The sequence below is a fragment of the Sylvia atricapilla genome, chromosome 15 (assembly GCF_009819655.1).
Source record: "Sylvia atricapilla isolate bSylAtr1 chromosome 15, bSylAtr1.pri, whole genome shotgun sequence".
In the NCBI taxonomy this organism is placed as follows: Eukaryota; Metazoa; Chordata; class Aves; order Passeriformes; family Sylviidae; genus Sylvia; species Sylvia atricapilla.
In genome coordinates, this window is record NC_089154.1 from 14,889,286 (window position 1) to 14,909,367 (window position 20,082).

A 20,082-nucleotide genomic window follows, 5' to 3' on the forward strand; every position below is an offset into this window, starting at 1 on the left:
GGGAAGGGAATACAACTGACATTCACACTGTGCAGCTGCTCCCCTCCTGGGGCAGATCTCATCCTCACACTGCCTCGGGCTGCCCAGGAGCACTGCCAGCCTCTCCTGGCACAGGCAGGAAAGCTTTTCTGAGCAGCAGTCTCCAGGAGGCTGGGCCCAAGGTGCTGGCAGAGCAGGCAGGTGGCAGAGGCAGCCACTGCTGGTGGTGGCCCCAGTTTCTCTTTCCTAAGTCGTGGAGAGCCACAGCCCTCTCATTCCTTCAGCTGCAGCAGACCAAAATGGCCAGTTTTCCAGGGATATTCACACAGCTTTCTAGCCCAGCTGCTCTCTGCTGTGTGGCAGAATATTCTGAGTCTGCTCATGAATCCTTAAGGCAGTTAAATTCAGTTTGTTAATGAGATGGCCAGAGAGAAGCATGCTGCTGGTGATACCCAAGTAATACAGCAGCACCTGTTCTTTACTGCCTCTCATGCTGGATAGTTTACACTGACAGAAGGGCTGGGCTACATTTATCTTCAGTGACAAACATCTTTTAATGACAAATCTATTTTAATGACCCGTTGCTGAGATTAACAGCCCAAGTCCTGGTTACCTCAGTGGTCCAAGTTTTGTGTCTGTTTCACTAAGCAAATTAAACTCTAATTCATAGACGTGTTGTGGAAGGCTTCACACGTAGCCATATTTTTTATTTTTCCATTTGATTTCTGAAGTAATGAATCGCCAATATCCAAAGACCAGAAGTCTGTATGTAGGTCATGAATTTTAGTAACTGATTTCTTCTGACAGGGCTGGATTCACCTGGGAATGACCTATACAGCCAAACACATGAAGCTGAGCCTCCTCAGCCAGGTTTAAGGCAGGCTCAGCTTTGAACACTGCTAATGAGCAGCACTGCACCTCCTCTCAGACCAAGGAGTGCCAGAGCAGCTGTAATGAGAACCTCATCTTTAGTTCTTGCATCTGCTTTAGCTTTGCCTTTAATTAGAGCACAAGGATAAAACACACACAGTGTTAGAGAAACTGTATGGTATGTTTGTATTCTCTTCTTTGCCTTTCATGCTGTTAGCAACAGAATAGAAATTCTCTTGGGTTAAATTGGGGGTTTTTTTATAGTTCCTATGAAAGCATGAACACGATGAAACGATTCTGTATCACTTGCACATCCAGCCACAGCTCACATTTTCCAGCTACATTTTTTAGAGTAATGGTTCATTCTTCTTGCTGTCTGTCTGTCTGATGGATCTTTTTATTCTTTTTATTCAGCCAGCTCCTAAAGCAGGAAAAAAGTACACTGTGGCTGTGCTTAAAGCAAGCTGTGCTCTGTAGCTGTGCTCAGAGTGTGTCCCCAGCCCTCAGGGTGCCCCTGGCTCCCTCCTGTCACAGGCACACACCAACAGGTGCCACAGCTCATCCCTGCATTTAAAAATACTCACTGAAGAATAAGAGAACAAAACAGTGCAAGCCAGACCTGCTGCTGATGGCCACCACAGCGAGCTCTTCCTCTGTCAGCTTTAATCCATGCTCTAAAGCTGCTAATTGAATTTACTGTTTTCCTTGAAGAAGATGCAAATGTGGTAGCCATGAAATAAGTGCATTGGGCAGAGAACTGCTTGAGCATATCAGCCAGTAAAAAAAAACCCCAAACAAACCCAACTGAAGAAGAACCCCAGCAAGGTCTAGATGTGCAGTGGACATGGGGTTGGTTTGCATTTTCCACACTTGTGTGTGACCAAGGAAAAGCTGTTCCTGCTGCTGTGGGAGGTCAGTGAGGTGAGGCTGTTTCTGGCAGCTCCTCAGCTAAGGTTTGTATAGCACATGGCCCTTCAAACAACACCAGCTCTGCCTGAGGCTCCTTGGCATAACGTGGAATCACAGAACAGTCTGAGTTGGAAGGGACCCATGGACTGGTGGACACGTACTAGTAGCCATCAAAACTGTGTTAAAATTCACAGGATACCTTTAGGAACGTGGTGCAATTTCACTGCCTCTCTAAACCCACAACTGATGGGCTGCCCCACAGAGCAGCACGTACTTGTTTTTAGTGACAGACCAAGGATTCACTCTCAGACAAGCGCAGACATTTCTGTAGTCTGCCTATCACTGTATTAAAAAAAACAACAACACTTCCCCCAAAATAGAGAGAAAACCATCTGTGGGAACAGTGGAAACAGGTTTTACCCTGTTTAAAAATGAGACAGCAAAGTTTTTTAAGTGAAGGCCACAAATATCTATACAGCTTCAATACATGTGATTTTTCACTCTTTTGTACTACTTTGCAGTCCTTAGTACACTCTTTTTCCTCTGCCTTGCAGAGACAAGTGGAAATTCCTTACTGGTGCACTAAACATAATGTAAGACCTCATTTCAGTAATTAAAAACTGAAGCACTTAAAGATGAAGTGTTGTCACACAAAGGTACATTTAAACAGTGTGACTTTCTGGAACTCTGAAGTGAAGCAAAAATATATCCTACAGAAACTCCAACTGACATCTCTGCTTCTCAAATTTGTAATAATTTTTATTGAAAAGGACAGCTCTTTAAATTCTGCTGCATGAAACTCAGTAAAATCAGATGTGTGACAGCTTATTCTTAGCCCATCCCCTGAAATTTTTTGATTTGAAAAGCAAGGAAAGCAGATGAACTGTTTTATCTGTCTGCTATATACTACAGTGAAATAGTTAATCCTGTAGGGTATACTTTATAATAGAGGCCAGTTTTCTGATAATTCTTGTTTTTATCAATACAAAGAAACAAAGAAAGCAAAATGAGCTGAAGAAAGGGCAGCTGAAAGCAGCTGTACTCTTCATACCCAGGAAATCCACATCACTTCTAGCTGAACAGCTGCTTGCTATGAACAATTATCTGAAGTTTGTAAGGAGACAATTATCAGATTATAAAATCAAGCCTTCCTCAATTAGGTGATGCCACAATTTATATTGCACAATCATATTTTAGCTCAGGCACCCTCAGTCACAGCAGAGCAGATGCACTGTGATTTGGTCTGTAATTACATTATCAAATCCTATTTTTGTCTCAAGACCCTGCCTTGCTTAATGCCCAGGGGTGGACCTCAGGATATGTCCAGGTTATACAGAAATTGTGGCTGTTTGTAGCATCTCTCCTTCAATGATACTGATACTATGAAATTTCATAAGATTATGCCAGGAGCTGTTGTGACCATCTCCAGCCAGCCCAGGAAATTAAAATATAGCTTGGAGCCACCATATGCTGTCTCCAGCTCTTCTTGGTTTGTTTTTAGAATGGCTGAGAACTCAGCAGATATTGATATGAAGGAGACAATATGTACAGAAAAGCATCAGCTTACAGCCTGCCAGCATTCCCCCTCTGCTCCTTTCTTAAAACACTCTGCATAAAGAGTTTGGGGTTAAAGTGTGAATGTCCAATCTGTCTGTGCTGTTGAGGAAAGCAGACACCACTTCAGAACATGCACACTCTCTCTTCCTTTCTAATTCTCCCATCCCATTTCCTTTTTTTTTTTTCCTTTTTTTTTCCTTTCCTGGTGAGATAACAGACCCAGAAAGCTGAGGGAGCTGCTTGGGGAGCATCCTCTTTGTCACACATTGAATGTGTTGCTGCTGTGGATGTGTTTGGCTTCAGAGGCAGTTTAGGATTGCTGGGGGCATGGAAATCTACTGTGCTGAAAGACACAGTTGTAAAAATGGATGATGCATGTGTCAGCAAACCCTCAGACCTCTGTGTGGTACAGAGCACATCAAACCAACTTCCAAATCATTTGTAGTGCAGAATTCATGCATTTTGAAATGCATCAGCATGTTGGGACCCAGTAAATATTATTAGTAAAGGTGAGACCATCTGACCAACAGTTCCTGTGGAAAAAGCATGGAATTCTTCTAAAACAGCTCCACTGTCACCATGAAACACAGTCTGTGGGAAATCTGGCAGTGCCTGGTACTGCTGCCTTTGCAGATGGAAAGCAAAGCTTGAAGCCAGCTTTATTGGATGACCTTGAACTGAAAGTGTGGAAGTTGTTTCTACCTACAATAGCTGTCCTGGGATGGTTATTTCTGTAGATGATACTGAATGGCAGCTATTTAATGCATAGGGAATAGAAGATATTACACATAAAGCCCTATTAAGTTGCTTTAGGCAATTACTGGAAACATTTTACTCATTAATCCTTTTTTTAACTGTAAAAATGCTATAAATACAGTGGTGCAATTGCTTAATTATTACATCACTAAACTAATACTGTGAGAGGCCAAATTCACCTCCACACTGACTCAGAATTAAAATTGGTCATTATCTTTGTACGCTCTCACTACACATTAGTAGATGACTCCCTCTTCTCCAGAGTGCTCATAACATCTACATCATCCAAATTCTCCATAGTTCTATTCAGGATTTGAGACCATTTGACACTATTATGTTTGCTTACTTGAAATCCCAGACCTTTTATGTAGAAAAGTTTGCTGCAACTTGACTTTGCAGTCCCACAGCTTCATTAGCTGTCCGGAATATATAATTTATCCCTAGAGAGTTTTTTAATTTGTTTGGGGTTTTTTTCTTGATTTAAACCTGTGTTACTTTTTCTTTAGTTGCCTTTTTAACCTTTATCCTTGTCCCAGTTTGCAAAACCCCATAAATCTCTGTTGTCCTGCTGTGATATTGATGCCACCATATGAAATGAAATACCATGAAATGTGGTATTTCATTGCTGGGAGCAGTTCGAGGTGTGATAGTCAGTTATGATCATTCTGGAGGTATTGGGTATAATGGTAAAAGCTCAAACTTAGGGCACATTCATGGAGAAAAATGTGAAGTCCATATTCCTTTTAAGAACAGCAGCATCCACAGAGGTCAGATAGGATTCTCACCTTTGTGTCATTTGCAGTATTCCCAGCATATTGGTATTTTAAATACAGAAAGGTATTTCTGCTGTCATAGAAAAAAAATTTCACCATTGTCTCTGTTGGACAACTAGAAAAATAATTCTTTAATAGAGAATTTTCTTCCATTTGCATTTTCCATGTTGAATATGTGTTGTGGTTGTTACAAATGTCACAAAATGCTGTTAATAGAAGAGGGAGCAGCTTTGACCTTTGACATTGTCATCTTTAATGCAGAAATTCAGCACTGTGTTTCCAGATGTAACCTTTTATCCCAAACTCTTTTTCCCCTTCTCAGTTCTTGGCTACTCGTGCTCTGGTTTGCAGGAGTGGAAGGTACACTGGGTTGTCCCCTGAGGCCACCCCAGCTCACCAGACACTCCTGGCACTCACAGACCCTGGCCCCCTTTGGACAGCTGAGCTTCCTCTAGGCAAGGATATTCTGTAATAAAGTGTCCCTCTTGCCCTGTGGTATTTCACTGGTCCTTCTCACTTGTCTTCTGCTATAAATAGAGTAACCAGTGAATTGAAAAGCCCTGGAAGGGTCTGTCAGTGTTTAATTTTATACCAGAAACCTTTATATTCTTTTCAGCTCTGATAACAAATATAGTTGATTTTCTGGTTTTAAAAATAAGAAAAGGTCAAACGATGAAGGCAAATGAAGAAGGAAATGTATCATCGATTCTGCTGGAGACAATGCACAGCCAGACCTTGAGTTTCCTCCTTCCAGTGCCTAATATTCAAAAATAGAACTACCAGAGTAGTTTAAATGAACCAGGCCCTCTTGTTTTGCATAGAATCCTCTGTGTGCTGCTGCAAAGGGCTGATACTTGGGAATTTAAATCTGACTTTTCTCTGCTGTCTATAAGTTTTTGGACAAATTAACTTAGCCAATTTTTTGCCACATGGAGAAATATTCCCCTCCACAGTGGGGCAATTTCAGGAAAACTCCTCTTGTTGCTATTGATTCATGGTAAAAGTTTGTAACTGGCAGAGGAGATGGCCAAGCTCAAGAGAATTCAGCAATGTCAGTGAAAATGAAAAACAGGCAGCCTCTCTAGACACTGTCCTGAATTTATGTGAATTGTACCTTAAATATGACTCTTCTGGGACTGAGAATTTCAAATGTTCATCTTCAGTCCTCTGAAACAGCAGCTGAATTACATCACTGTGCAAGTTGCAGTTGAGCAGCTTCTATGCACTGCTCCTCCAGCAGAGAGCACCTTCAACAAGAAAAGTTAGACACTTTGATAGTGGCAGTGAATCCCTGGAGCTGTGATTTGTGAGCTGCCCTGCCAGGCAGGCTGGTCAGCAATCTGTTACCTTCATTGCCAGCTCTTCTGTGTCCTCCAGCCCCCAGCAGCACCAGGTGCTGAGCTAAATAACAACGTGATAAACACACACCATAATGACTCAAACAGCACCTTCTGTATTCATTAAATGCTGCCTGTGATCTCACAGATTTATAATTAGAGGATTTAAGTAACTAAGCCAAGCTGACAGGGACAAAAAGGAGTCAAATATAGAAGGGGAGCATCAGGTGGAGGTTGGTCTCTTCTCCCACGTAACAAGCTACAAGGCAAGAGGAAATGGACTCAGATTGTATAGGGAAAAGGAAAATTGATAGAAGGAAAGATTTTATGACTGAAAAGGTGATCAGGCATTGGGACAGCTGCCCGGGGCAGTGGTGGAGTCACCATCCCTGGAGGTGTTCAAAAACCATGTGGCACTTGGGGATGTGCTGTAGTGGTGGACTCTCTATAGAGACATTTTCCAACCCCAACAGTTCCATGATTTTATAAATTTATTGTGCTCTAGTAGTCCCAAGAACACTTTTCACCTTTGCAGATTCCCCACAGCTTTGGCCAAGCCATAAACACCTGCAGTACCCAAAGGCAGCCTCAAAATCTCTCCAATCTGTGGCTTGACATCATCTCTGTAGCAATTCTCTTCATTTCTACTCATCTCTTTATTTCAAGCCCCCAAATTTCTCCATCACTACTTGTTGCTCTTGGCTGGTTCAGCATGCTCACTGCAGACACCACCAAGGAAATATCTTTTTACCCCACCATGGAGACCTTCAGTTTTGTAATCATGTCAGCTTGTGACTTAGCAGGACACCTGATTCTCCAGCCAGCTCCTGGACTGGCACTATCAAAGTCTTCAGAAAACTCTAACAATTACAAGCATTTTACTCCTGGGGCAGGAATGTATTAAAACAGAGCTAAAAATAATCTAAATGCCTGCAAACCCTCCTGGAAGAGTGGGAAGGAAACCAGCAAACCTGGTCTACATTCCTTTTTTAACTTCAAGCACTTTAATCCAATAACAGAAAACAAAGGAATCTCAGACCTCCACTTATAGACATGAGGGAGGGAGCACAGATCTATTTCTAGCTTTGAAAGTCATTCAGCAAAGGCAGAAGCTCTCTAGACACACTGAGCTGCTCATCCTGAAATCAGTGGAAATGATATTTGATGCTTATGTAGGTGTTACTAATAGTCCTTACACTCAAATATGAAATATTTGTCAGTCTTATTGGCCATCTCTTTTTTTTGGCTGACCATTAAGGGAGGGTTTAGTAATTTTTTCTATGAGCTTTCACTCTAATTTTTGCTTTTTTCCTGTGCATGTCTCTAGATGACACCTAGGTCTTACACTGGGGAATTGGGTTTTCTTCCTTGGCTGAAAAGAAGATAGAAAAAAAACTCCTCAGCTGCTGAGGACTAATTTCCACTGAAACAAAACAAAACAAAAACAATTCTTTTGTGTCTGGAACAGAGTGTTTCTTTTTAAAAGTCCTGCCTCCCATCATCCTGCAGAGGCTCTGAGGGCACAGCAGGATGGGAGGGCTGTGCTCTGTGTGCTTGCCCTGCTCCCTTTGGGTGCAGATGGTGCACAGCAGAGGTGACTCACACTGGCACCTCGCTGCTGGGTGGCAATGACAGCGCTTGGGGCACTCTCCCCTGGCAGCTGGACCTCAGAAACATGTAATGGGGCTGAGTCACTGTGCCAGAGCACTGCAGGCTCCCCGACCCACTTATTTTCCTGTCATTTTGTCACACGTTTAGAAAATCTTCTGCTCACGCTGTTTATTCATTATGAGGTTTGGGGGATTTTTTTTTTTGTTTTGTTTCTTTCTGGCAAAGGGAGAGTCTGCCTGTAGGTTGTGATGACAGAGCTTGAAATACCAAGAGAGAAAAGAATAATGTGTGCTTGTGTGATATCTCCAGGCATCCAGAGGGGGTTCTGCAGTGAGCCATCAAGAAAGAGAGAAGCAGAAGTGCAGGCAGCGTGTCAGGAATACAGGGAAGCACCCTGAGAATCCATCCCTAGTTCAATACTATTGCAATTACTCCAGGAATGGATTTGGGCTCCTAACCAGAGAAATGTTTGATCATACTCGTAACTCATGTGTTTAGGATTCCTGGGCAGAAATTTAAAGCTCAACTCTGGAGGAAAAACTGCCATATTGTAACTGCTGTTTGCTTCACTGATGTTTTTTCTACAGTCTGAAAAGTGTTTTCACAGGGGCTGGAGAGAATGTCCCATCTCTTCCAGAGAAGAGAGAGAACCTCTGTAGGGTAGAGGACACAAAGAATTTTTTCTCCTCTACTCTGCAGATTGCTGCTCTCCTTAAAATTTCCAAAAGCTCTTTTTACTTCCTCAAGAGGTCTGATAGTAATACCAAGATGCTCTCAGTCAAACCCTGCTGACCATCCAGCTTCCAAATGAGAAATACACTGGGATTTGAATTTCTTTTTTATCAGAAGCAGCATTAACTTCTTCTGGGACTCCTGTAACTACTCACATCCAACATCCAGAGCATAAGGGGGGAAAGAAAGGAAGGTTCATGAAGACTGAATGGCCTTCCAAGAGATTTCTTTTCTAGGAGTTCCTCCTCTTCCCTTTTCTTCAAGTGCAACAAGGCAACTCTTGCCCAGGGCAGCTCCTGTCCCCCTGCATTCAGGATTATCTGCTAGCAGATGTGGGATGTGCTTTATAGTTACAAACAACCATAGATCTTGCTTTCGCTAAGTCAGATAGATGAGGCTTTGGCATGGTCCCATAAGTCCTTCAGCCTTCCCTTTCATCATTTAACCTTTTTTTTTTTTTTTTTTTTAATGACTTTTTTCCTAACCAGCACTGTGGAGTGGATGAGACACAAAGGCTGTTGGACACAGATGGGAGGAAAGATGTTCCATGTGCTGGGGGGGATTGGTGCAGATGGTGGGTTCAGTGTTTGTCCAGCAGCACAATGCACCAGGCTGCAGGACTGGGACTCTGGAGAGGTCATCTGACTCATCTTTGGAATTTGTGTGGTCACAGAGCTGTTACAGACCTAAAGTGCTGTGGCCACGGATTTACTTCTCTGTTGTGTTACAAGGCAGGAACAAAGTTTAGGTCTCAGGAAAAAGAGATGCTAAGAATATACCTGGAGTACCAGCTACATGCTCTGCAGTCAGATTAAAAACCAGCCAAAATAATGGGGAGAAAGTGCAATGGAAGTTGTAACACGTGGCCAGTTCCTTTGCCACAAATTAGGCCCAGGGTCTGTAGAGACTGCTGAACATGAATGATCTTGCTCACTTGGAATATACTGCTGCTGATATTTTAAATTCCTGAAAATCCTCAGAGAAGAGCAGTGCCATTAGCTTTTTGGAGTTCCTTAGTGAGGGCAGGGAGCCAAACTGATGTAGTAAAGTATTCTAATTAGTGTATTTCAGAGCTTCTCAGAATGAAGCCAGATCTTCTGAATCAGAAAAAAAAAATCCTCTCTGTCTATCACAGAAATCTCTTTTGTAGAAACTCACTGTTCTCTTCAGTAGCTGAGAGTGTGGCTCAATATCACTTGAACACAGCAGTTCAATACTGAACATTTCTTGCCAAGAAACTGTCATCTTTGTTAGGCATGGTCATCTTAGTCAAATGTATGAAGATGACACCCACAGTGCATGAACACTGAAGAGATAAGGAGCTGTGAGGCTTGCTCACATCCCAGCACATTTGGAATACTCCTGGGAGGACAGCGTTTAAGATTAATTGATAAAAGTAATTTCAGTACCATTTAGTGGGATGGATCTCGGGAGGAAAGCAGGCTTTGCTTGTTAGGAGCGTGAGTAATGTGGGGAGCCTAAGTGAAAATAGTCATCAGTGAAAACATCTCTGCCTCCAGGTGTCCTGAGCACACAGAGCAAAGGGCCAGGCACCAGCCCTGAGGCAGACATTCAGATCTTCCCAATAAAACCCAGTCTGACAGGGCAGATGGGCTCTGAAAGAGCAGTGATAAGGGTGCACAAAGGAAAAGAAGAGGTCAGCAATAAGGATTATTAGGGGAGATATTTCATGGTTGGATTTTGGGAGGAGAGGGGTAAAAAGGCAATAGGAAGAGCTGCCATGACACAGTGAAAGGAGCAGAACAGGCAGGATGGAATGAACCCAAGCAGCAAATAATGGAAGGATCAACAGGCTTTATTTCCTAAGAGCAGCAGAGCAGCTGAAGGACAGCTCCCTGCAGAGACCTGCGCTCCCTGCAGAGGCAGCAAGGAGAATAAAACCTCTTGGGTTGTGATTAAAGTCTGGTTTGTGCCAGAAACATCCACTCTTTCCACTCCTCACTTAATTCAATGATTTGGCTGCATTGTCCTTTGGGGACTCTCAGGTACACACACACCTGAATCCCTCAGTGACAGTCCCTGCTGCCTCCTCAGCTGCCTTTGGGGGCTCAGGCAGCAGCCAGCCCGCCCCTCAGCCACAGGAGTGTGGACAAGAGAGCTCAGAGATCCGTGGGCAAGGAGAGAATGTGCAATTCATCACACAGGCTGGGGTTTGTGCTCCTCAGGGGCTGATTTCCAAATGGGAGCCCCAGATGCTGCCCTTGGAGCCAACACCTGAGCCTTGGCTGAGACTGAAATAAAACCTGTGCCAGGAGGCTAATGATGAGGGCTGCTGCCTTCCAGGGCAATGATTCAGCGTGGCAGCTCTCAGGAGAAGGAGCAGTTTCAAAGAGAACTGAAGGTGCCAGTTTCTGCTAATGTTACTTTAAAAAATAAAGTCTTCTGTGTCTTAACATTAATGGACTTTTCTGCACATATCGAGGATTTGAAGCATTCAACATCAACCCTGGAGGACATTCCCCCAAGGCACAAAACCTCAAAAAATGCCAAATTATGACATTTTCCAGATTTCTGTTGTCAGAGCTTGATTATTAGTAAGGTCCCAGAGAATATAAACCTTGCCCTGGCTGTGCCAAATAATGCATCTGCTGACCCAGGCTCTCTGGTGTTCTTGCTCTTTCCCTAGTGAAAACTCTTGCTGCAGTAAGTGCAGTGTGGCACACCTGGATACAGGTGCCCATTCCAGAATGTTCTCTGAACGTTCAAGAAAGTAAAAGGCATCTGAAATTACCCACAGTGACAGGTATGAACCTTCACACAAATGAAGAGAAGGAATCAAGGGCATTCAGTATTAAACCTTTGCTTTCTGTTGAGCTGGCTGAGTGAAGAGTCCCCTTTCAGGCTGATGTATCCCAGGGTCATGCATTCAGATGAGATCTGGCCAATTCCACCAACACAGAGTGGGGTTTGCATGTCTGACCAGGCTTTTTCTGTCTCTGCAGGATGGATGACATCCAGCTGTGCAAAGACATCATGAACCTGAAGCAGGAGCTGCAGAGTCTGGTGGCAATCCCAGGTAATGGCTGTCTCCATCCAGATTCAGGGTAATATCTGTGTTCCTGACACCAACCATCAGAATCTCCTCCCCACAAGGTGGAGTTGCATCCCTCCTTCCTCTACTCCTTATTTTTAATTCCCTTTTTCCTGCCCACCTCCAATCTCTGTGTCTCTAAATTTCTTTTCATGCTGTATTTCACTGCTCCCATGGCAGCAACCCTGCAAATGTCTCTCACACAAGGAGCACATTCCTTATTTCTTGCACTCCCTTGGCAATCTCAAGGGAACCAAGTGGCACAGAGATTGTCAGGTAGAAAAGACAAGTGCTGAGATCCCAGAGATAAAAGAGGGAGAGGAGAAGGATTTATAATCATCACTGTGAATGTGACTGATTTTTTCCTTGCTACACCAATCCATTGTCACACCTGTAGTTAAATCTACCTTCTAGGGTCAAGAAGAACAGGATTCTACAAAAAGCAAGGCCCAAAACTCTGGTTTGTGTTTTGCCATAAATCTCTGCAATTTCACTGTTTGAAGTTGGGACAGACTTTTTTTTTTTAATCTGTACTAAACCAAACTGGTTTTGAGTGTGATTAATTTAGTTATTTAAAGTGTCTTATAACTTAAATCAGCTCAGGAGCATCAGACTGCAGGCAGCCCACTCTCCTTGCCCCAGATCTCACTATTGAATTCTGCAATTCCCTGAACATACTACTGCCCAAACCCCAAAATCTGGATTTAATACCAAGTGTCTTCATAGCTCATCAAAATTTTCAGCTTCTCAGAGAAGCTTTGATTTGCCTCTGGCTTTCTCATCTCTGCTGCATTTCTTAGATTTGAAGAGTTCTGTCCTAAATACATTTGCTTTATAGCCTGAAACGACAGCTCTCTAATCCCTAACATTTATGACTTTCAGTTTGCAACAGGCACATCTTTCATGCCACAAAAATCGTTGTTTATGGACAACCTAGCCATTCCAGACTGGCCAATTAACAAGGACATATATTAATTACGCAGATTTTTGAAGTCCAGGGAAAATAAACTTGCATTTATTTTTCTGTGTTTTACAGTGGACGCTCTTTGTGGGGATTTGCAGCTCAGCTGCCTTGTCAGAACAGAAAAAACAGGTGTTGTTTTCAACAGCCAAAGCTGTCCTGAAACACAGAGAAATAGTTCCTTTTGGTGTGATCTCCTTTCCCCGAGGTCAAATAGAGTTTGTACTTGGGATTTTAACACAGCATCCTGAAATATTTTCTTGCCAAAGCTCTTAAAAAAATTCCAAGCAACGTCTTGCAGAGCAACTGAGTATTAAAAGCAGGTTTGGCAAACCCCCCAGAGCCTTCAGACCACTGAGCTGATCAGAGCCAAGTGAAGAGAGCAAAGAGGCAGTGGCCCAGCCTGTGGGGGTTTGGTGACTCAGGTCTGGAAATCCACTGACTCCCACCAGCAGCTGATTCTCAGACACCTGCAGCGTCCTCCCCCTCACACTCCCCAGAGTCCAAAGTCATACACCTTTTTTTCTCTCTGTTTTTTTGACCAGAAAAAGAAAAAACAAAGATGGAGAAGCAGAGAGAGGATGAACTGATTCAGAAGATTCATCGACTGGTACAAAAAAGAGATTTTCTTGTAGATGATGCAGAGGTGGAGAGATTACGGTAAGAGCCAAGAGCAGCTGGACTTAGTGACATCCCACAAGACTAATAACACAATGGATTAATAATTAGATACAAAACTTCAATCGACATTAATGGGAGAGAATTGGTCCTTCAAAACAACTTACCAAGTTAAAAGCCTCCTCCCCATTACATAGGAAAAATATTAAAATTAGATTACTGCAATTCTTTATCCCATTAATAATGGTTCAGTCACCTCATGAATAACAGTGAGCTTTGGTCTCTTTATTTTCCTACTAGAAACAGTCTGGGGCATTTACTATTTAAAAGGATTTATGCTGCTACCAGGGAATTCTATTGTCACAAGAAGTAAGCATGAAATGGAATTCTACAAAGGACATGTTTGTAGACACCTAAAATCCTCCTTTTTTAATTATTCACGTTGTGAGTTTCATTACTACTATTTCCATCTTGTCACAGCAAAACAACTCCAACAAGAATAAAAAAAACCCCAAACCAACTAAAAAGCACTCAGTAGCACAGCCCTACCTAAGACACAAGCAGGTCCTGAAGGGTTTCATCTCTGTAACTCAGCCCAAAGTTGCCAAGAAAGTTGGAGTCTTCCTCAAAAGTTCACTTCCAGCACCCAAATCCAATCTTCTGTTTGAAGGCAACACTCCACAGTCAGTTTTGCTTTTACTTCCCCCTCTTTCACAGCAGTAAAGACTCAATCCATTTATCCAAAATGACAATATCTCCTCCAGCACATTTAAATTCTGGGCAAGCAAGGGGAGGATGAAGCAGAGCTTTTGCCAGAGTCCTGCAGCTGAAGCAGCCTGAGCTAGAACTGAGCCCAGAGCTCTGGGTGTGCACACTGCAAAAGCCTCAGCAGCAGTTTCCATCGAGGGAAATATTTTGCCTCTTAATCAGCAGCAAAATTAAACGTTTCTAACAATAGCAAAGAAGTTAATTGTTTACTGGTGACTTGATCCTAACTGCTCTAGCTTTTCCTGCCCCATTTGCAGAGAAAACTGCCATTCCTCTAACATTTATTTTCCTTCTTTCCACCAGGGAAAAGGAAGAAGACAGAGAGATGGCCGAGTTCCTTCGCACCAAGTTAAAACCCTTAGACAAAGCAACACAGTCTCCTACCAGTGAGTTCCTAATTATTAACAAAAAAGCAAGACCAAAAGGACAAAATCCAAAGACAAGTGATAAAAAGAGCATTTTCACAGGCCTCTTTGATTTCAGATACCAAATTGCCCCTTAAAACTGAATTTCAGTCACCTTATGGCCACTTCAAAATTGCTCTATATGCTTTAAATATGCAAAGTATATTTGTATACACAGTGCTAGAAGTTGTTTTTTTAAGCAGCTAGATTTTTATTAATAACTTTCCTGTTTCTGCAAAAATAACTGAAAAACCCTCTTCGGATCCATGCTTGAATATCTGAAACAAAGTTCACCTGTTTTACTGCAGTCAGGATGGAAACTAGAGAAAAAAACCCCACAAACTTCCACAGCTGACCCAAATTTCTAACACATTACCCTCAGAAACAGGCTTTTGAATCACCCCAGCCCAAATCACTTGCAGACAGAATGGCAAACACACCAGTTTCTAAGTGGATTACACGACCCCTTGGAAGCTTTTAGCTGCACCTTCCAAACAGAACAGTCACAGCCACAGCAGGAGCTCTGGAAGTTCACAGGTTGGTTTTGCTCTTCTTAGAAAGGGACAGAATTCCACCAGCTGAAGGGGTTTGTATCAAACATTCTGCCGTTTTGCCCAGATCAGGATTTTCCTCCGAGTTCCCAGAGAGGCTGGAGTGACTGTGAAGTTCAAGTGCAAGGTTGAGAAGAGACGTTTTAAGCTGCATCACTAATTATTTATACCCCCTTAGTCACAGGGAGCATGACTCATCTCCCTTGTTAGTTTACTTTGTCATTGCTTTTAAATGCGGTTCGAGAGACAAAAAGATTCTTTTCACCCTGAGAAATGAAAACCCACCTTTATCTTGTTCTCTCAATCACACCATCCAAGCTGATGAGAGAATAAATTCTGGCCAATACTTTTGTTCTTCAGCTCCTTTCATTGTTGGGAGTTAAACAGTGAAATGACTTTGTGAAAAGCCCCATTATCTGAGCCCAGGGCTGTGAAAAGAGAGACCTGCCTTGAACCAGATGCAGGTTTCTCCTCCCTTGGAGATGTATGGATCTTTTAGCTCCTCTTGACCCCCCTCATGAAGAGATGAGGCTTCCTGAGCAGTTTCAGACCACCGAAGTGTATTGCTCAAATCCCAGCTGAAAGATTCAGTGTGTGGTAGAGGGTGGGGAAGGTTTGCACCCTTGAAAGCAGAAGTAGGCAGACACATCTGGAGCAGCTCCTGGTTCTAACACCGTCCTGTTTCCAACCTTACAGGCAGCCCAGCAGAAAAGAAGGCAGAACCTCCTCCAAGCAAGCCCACCATTGCCAAGGCAGGGCTGGCAATTATTAAAGATTGTTGTGGGGCCACACAGTGCAACATCATGTAGAGGGCCCTGGGGCTTCCTAACCCTGCTTGTCTTTGCAATGTTTCCATGGAGTGGAGGTGGCTGCTGAGGGGAACCAACAGCATCCTCTGAGGAGACAACAGCTGGCACAAGTGTCACCAAGGACTGGACTGTGGCAGGTTCCTCACTGTTGCATGGATCACTCTACACGCATGCCTAAACACAAAAGAAATCTATATCGTGGCTGTCCAGGGACCAGAAGAGATCAGCAGTAGAGTCAACCCAAACCCACCCCCGTGATACAGGTGAATGAGAAGGGGCTGTATTTTATCCACTCTGGTGGAAAACAGCAATTTTAATGGGCTTTGTAAGAATACGTTGTACACTTCTCTCCCCTGTGACAAACTGCACATAAAAATCCTCTTGTGGATTATTATCCAAATTGTCCGTTTTGGCTACTTTTCAGAACAAAAGCCACAAGTAGCAGTGCTATAGATGGCAGAACTGATGGAGGAAGCAACTGTAGGATAGCTGATGTTGCATACAAAACACCAAACCTGTGTCATGTTCAACTGCTTTGCTGTGGAGTTTCCTTTCAAATTCTTCCTAAAGAATGAGATCAGTGACAAGGATGCTGCAAGTAGCTACAGTTTTTTTATATCCCATGTGATATCTGAATTACTCAAGTCAAATTAATATTGCTTGCACCAGGGGAAATAAATCCCTGGCAAAGCTTTAGCAAAGCTACAGCAATCTGCAAATTGATGATGCAGTCCAAGGTTGTGTCACTTCTGGTTTAGATCTCCACCTCCCATGAAGTAAGAAAAACATTCACCCAGGGTTTTATCCATTTTTACAAGCCACATGCAGGAGATTACACATCACTGAGAGATTGCTGGGAGAAGAACAGAAGGCAAAATTTAACTAACACTGAAATCATGCTTAAAACAAGTATTAATTGTATATTTTGGGGACCACAAGAAATATAAATAATCCATTAAAAAAAGCATAGGAAGACACAAGACACCCAAGACAAATTGGCCACAAGACAAATATACAGATACAGAAGTAGGTATTTGTGGCAAGAAGATCACATTCTATATAAAATGGTTTAAAATTAGGGGGAAATACAGAACTACTTGTCTGTGTTTCACCCTTAGGTGTGTTTCTGGTCTCTATGCAGATTAAGCCTTGTGGAATCTAATATCTTTATATTAGCTGTCAGTAGCTGGTTTGTCTGTGTGATGGTATTCCATATAAATGTACTGTGATAGGTGTAAATAGTAAAATAAACATACATGGATCTAGTGTGACAATCTCAGGCTTAGAAATAACGAAAGATAGCAAAAAGTTCCTAAAACAATGTTTTGCAAAAGGATCTTCCATTTTGTGAAGCCAGCCAAGTGAAGTGTGTGCTTATATACCAAGGAACCAGAGTATAGGAAAGGAGAAAAAAAAAAAAATAACAGCAGTTACTCCAAAAGGGTAAACAGTTATTTTTTTAGAGAGAAAAAAATATCTTATTGAGGTTGAAGGCAATAGACACCACCTAAAGTGACTCAGACTATTCTTATACAAACAAAACCTAATCCCCAGCACTGATGAAAAACGCTTGCATTTCCAGAATCATTTCAGTATTGCAGACTTAACTTGAGACAAAGAACCAACGTCACCAAGTACCTTCAATTTTAAGGATCACAGAGGAACAAACACAAAAGGTTTCCACTAAGACATGAAGCACTTTAATTACTTTGACCAAAGATGCAGGAAAGAGAACAAAGGCTGACTCTCGTGTATGGTTATTGCATCCTTGTTGAGAAATACCAAACACCACACTGAGCTCTGGAGCTGGTAAAAGCTGTCCCTGGTGTGGGTCCAGGCACCTCTGTACATCACCACAGGGATAGGGAAAACAGCTTTTAGGGGAGAGAATACACTCTGCAGGGGAAAAAAACCACCCCTTGGCTTCTGTAAAATCCCACAGCCTCTTGCTGGTTCCCAGTTCAGACATCAGGAATTGTCAGTGTCTTAAGACAAGAGGCAGATGTTCAGTGTCATTAATGGAAGGGAAAAAGCTGCAGTGAAGCACCAAACTTTAAACCTTAGGAGCATCAGCTGGGAATGCCACTAACCAAGGATGCAGAAGGACTTTGCACATGGATTTTAAGGCCAGAGGTGACCTCTCTGCACATCAGAGTTGAACCCAGCCTGTGCTGATGATTGGGGTGATCCATAGAATCCACAGGCACTTGGGAATAAAGTGAAGAGAGCACAGTGGAGGCTTCCATGAAAAAATACCATTAGCAAGACACAGTTTGACATTCCTGGGAAGCAATGCTCATGGCCAGGCTCCAGAGGCATCTCCTTTAATTAAAACCAAGAAAAAACAGAGCAAGTAGGAATATTCTTAGAGTTGAGAAGTGGCAGCCAGTGCCCCAAAGGGACTTGAACTCCAGCAGTGTCAGTGAGAGTGAACTTCATTTTCAGAAGTTCCAGCTTGGCTCAGCTGGAAGGTTTTCTGTGTGCCAGTTTTTGGTTTTAATTAGCAAATACTGCATTTCTGTGTTTATTTGGGTGGGTTTGACCAGCTTTTGCCTGCAGTGCACGAGTGGTTCCTTCAGGAGTGGGTCAGTGATGCTGCTCAGCAATAAAGTCCTGGAGTTTTTTAGACAAGGTCAGAGTCTCAGCTGTGTTCAACACTGGTTTAGTGTTGCCCATGTAGAGCAGCCCTTAATGGCTGATGTCAAAGCTAATGGCTGCAATTAAACAAATTAAACTTAGGAAGGAATTTAGGTGTGAAAATCTCGACCCTTATTTTTAAAAACCAGACTAAATCACTCAATATCTTAAGAACCAGGGGTTTTAATTAACTGGTTTAACTTCCATGATCCTGTGAGCACAACACATTATACAATCCTCATCTATAAACTCAGCAGAGGATCAGACAAGTATCTTTAGGTGACAATGTGGAGTAACTGGCATCATTTCAGGATTGATTTTCAGGTATCAGTCACTGTCAGCAGAGAAGGACATTGATTGATTGAAGCATCTGATCTCTCTTCTGGAAATCCTGGCTCTTTATCACTTCAGAAAGAAGGCAAGGCACTGGCAAAGGAAGAACGTGTAAGGTGGATTTGACACACAAACGTGACTGTGCTCAGGAAAGGATCTTGGTCTGCTGAGAAAAACAAAAGTGCTGAAGTGCTATTTGTACAAATCACCAATTCCACCAGCAAATGGTTCTCTTGTACCTTCCCCTAGGCCTACTGAATCTCTCCCAAGTTCAACACATTTCCAAATAAACTAAGCTGCTGTGTTATACTAAGCCTTTGTTTCTTCCTGTTACTGAAGGAAAAGTTGCCTGTGGAGTGGAAGGGGATGCACTTCCTGTGCTGCTTCACTTTCCAAAAGAGAGTAAGGTTACTATTCTGCACAAAAGAAATAATGCTTAGTTAAGAGATGCTACTGAAATAAAGGATTTTCTCACTGAATAAAGAAGACCCACCAAAAAAGCCAATCTCAATGCTCCTAGATGATGCTGGACCCTCACTGCAGCCCAGAGCCTGCCCAGGTTAGGGACAGTTCCCAGCCCTACACTGGGAATAAAAAGGTCCCAACACATCTGAGTATCAAAAGAATTGCCCAGCCAAAAGAGCCTTGATATTAATGAACAAAAATCCTCCTCCAGGCCACCATAAATGCTGCTACCATTGTTATCAAAGTGCATCTTGTCTGACATGATCCCATCCTTCCTATCAACAGCCAGGCACAAGCAGGCTGCTTTCAAACAGGATCATATCAAAAAAATGACTTAAAGGCCAGAACTTCTCTCCCTTCCATGGGATCCTGAGAGCCTGGGCAGCAGCCTGGGCTGAGGTGAGTCCAGAGGCACCTCTCAGGAGATCTCCCCTCACTTCTGCTCTCTTCACAGCCCGTTTCTTGAAGAGAGGCAGCTCTCTGCAGCAGCACTTCATGGGAGACTGGAAGAATTGTGGTAAGACACCGAGACAGGTTTAAAGTGATAGCTAAAAATGTAAATCTCATCAGTTACAGAGATCAGATCACAAACCCAGAGATGACTGCAGCTCATTATCAGGTTTTTTTACAGCAAATTACCTCATCCCATCTACACCAACAGAAGGGTTTGTTGTTTTTCTCCTTCATGACACAAGAGCACGCTGCTCTACTCTGGCAGGATGCAATCCTTCACTTTTAAATTCAATAACTGAGAAACTGACTTGAAACTTGAGCCATGGCATGACACAGAATAGTGCTTTGACAGCCACGGCAACAAGTGCTCACATAACATCTTGAAGTGGATGTTATTTGGAAAGAAATTTCAGGAATTTCTTGTAAAATGCCATTCTCTATTTACATATTCTGCTTTCTGTAGCATCCATACAGCACTACAAGCCACATTAATAATCACTTGAATTA

The 20,082-nt window shown here is 42.7% G+C and overlaps 1 protein-coding gene across 1 annotated transcript in view; it reads left to right on the top strand.

Annotated features, from left to right (window-relative positions):
- The window catches only part of BMERB1 (bMERB domain containing 1), a 41,695-nt gene extending 25,943 nt beyond the window's left edge, over positions 1-15,752 (top strand). Inside the window, exons 3-6 of the mRNA XM_066330300.1 lie at positions 11,488-11,561; positions 13,083-13,197; positions 14,227-14,309; positions 15,575-15,752. Of these exons, the coding sequence (XP_066186397.1) occupies positions 11,488-11,561; positions 13,083-13,197; positions 14,227-14,309; positions 15,575-15,687 (385 nt within the window). The 3' untranslated portion in view covers positions 15,688-15,752. The remainder of the gene's footprint in view (positions 1-11,487; positions 11,562-13,082; positions 13,198-14,226; positions 14,310-15,574) is intronic.
- The last annotated feature ends 4,330 nt before the right edge of the window (positions 15,753-20,082 follow it).